This window comes from Tupaia chinensis, unplaced genomic scaffold (genome assembly GCF_000334495.1).
Source record: "Tupaia chinensis unplaced genomic scaffold, TupChi_1.0 Scaffold000146_1, whole genome shotgun sequence".
Taxonomy (NCBI): domain Eukaryota; kingdom Metazoa; phylum Chordata; class Mammalia; order Scandentia; family Tupaiidae; genus Tupaia; species Tupaia belangeri.
This window is the reverse complement of record NW_006159616.1, coordinates 3,145,975-3,146,993: the sequence shown is the minus strand read 5'-3', so window position 1 is coordinate 3,146,993 and position 1,019 is coordinate 3,145,975. Positions and strand designations below refer to the sequence as shown.

The window sequence follows — 1,019 nt, the reverse complement described above, 5'->3', positions numbered from 1 at the left end:
TGATTCTTCTCCCTGCCCATGCTTCCACGACTTAAAAGATTTAAAAAAAAAAAAACAACACTTTTCAAAAGAAAGACAACCCTATCCCCCATATATTCACATTATAAAATAACATGAAGACTTTATGAAAGTATACAGAATAATTTTTCACAGATAACATTAGATGTTTGAGGCACTAATTATACACACATGCGCATGTGCGTGTACACACACACACACACACACACACACTTGCCCCCTGAATGGCATGTGCACCCGCCAGACGCTGAGACACAGAAAAGAGAAAGCACTCCTCTTGGGGAATGCAACGGTCATGCTACAACCCCTTCTCTATCACCTGTCCCTCCTTTCACGATTTTGGGTGTGCACATATACTTGGCATGCTTCTCAAGCTGTTGGGTTCAGAACTGATGGTCGGCCATGTAGGGTCTGACGATCTTAACCATCAGGCCATGGAGCTGGCCAAGGCACCAATTATATTTAAATATATATATAAAAAAATCAGAATGCTTTAGGGTGGAAGGTGGCATGGTGGTTAAGGTCGTCAGATCCTACACGTGGCTGACTGTGATTGAGTCCTGGGCCTAGGTACCTGAAAAATGTGCTGGGTGTGCGTGCGAACATGCCCAAAAGATCGAAAAAAGAAAGGGAGGACCACCCCCCAAGTGGGGTAGTTTGCCACTTTCCCTCTCTGTATGTCTCTTGGGCCAGTGCACATGCTCTATAGCAAAAATAATAAACACATAAATAAATAAATCAGAATGCTTTAAATTTCTTAAGATGCTTTAATTTGCTTCTCTAGTGGTAAAAGAGATACTATTTAATTTTTTTATTTCAGTAGTAACTATTTTAATTTTTAAAAAATCTAAGAAAAAAAGAAAGTGGTAAATGTATGAGCTAAATGAATGAGACAAATACCATGAAAACATGGTACCATTATCTTGGAAATAATTCCATAATATTTTACTCAGAAACTTCAATCATATTAAAAAAGAGAACAAAGTAAAAGTAGTATTTAA

The 1,019-nt window shown here is 38.1% G+C and overlaps 1 protein-coding gene across 11 annotated transcripts in view; it reads right to left on the bottom strand.

Moving 5' to 3' along the window:
- The window catches only part of EIF4G3 (eukaryotic translation initiation factor 4 gamma 3), a 418,798-nt gene that overhangs the window by 50,615 nt on the left and 367,164 nt on the right, over positions 1-1,019 (bottom strand). For all 11 annotated transcript variants that reach the window (XM_027770593.1, XM_027770592.1, XM_027770595.1 and 8 more), the window contains one exon: positions 3-30. In XM_027770593.1, the coding sequence (XP_027626394.1) occupies positions 3-30 (28 nt within the window). The remainder of the gene's footprint in view (positions 1-2; positions 31-1,019) is intronic.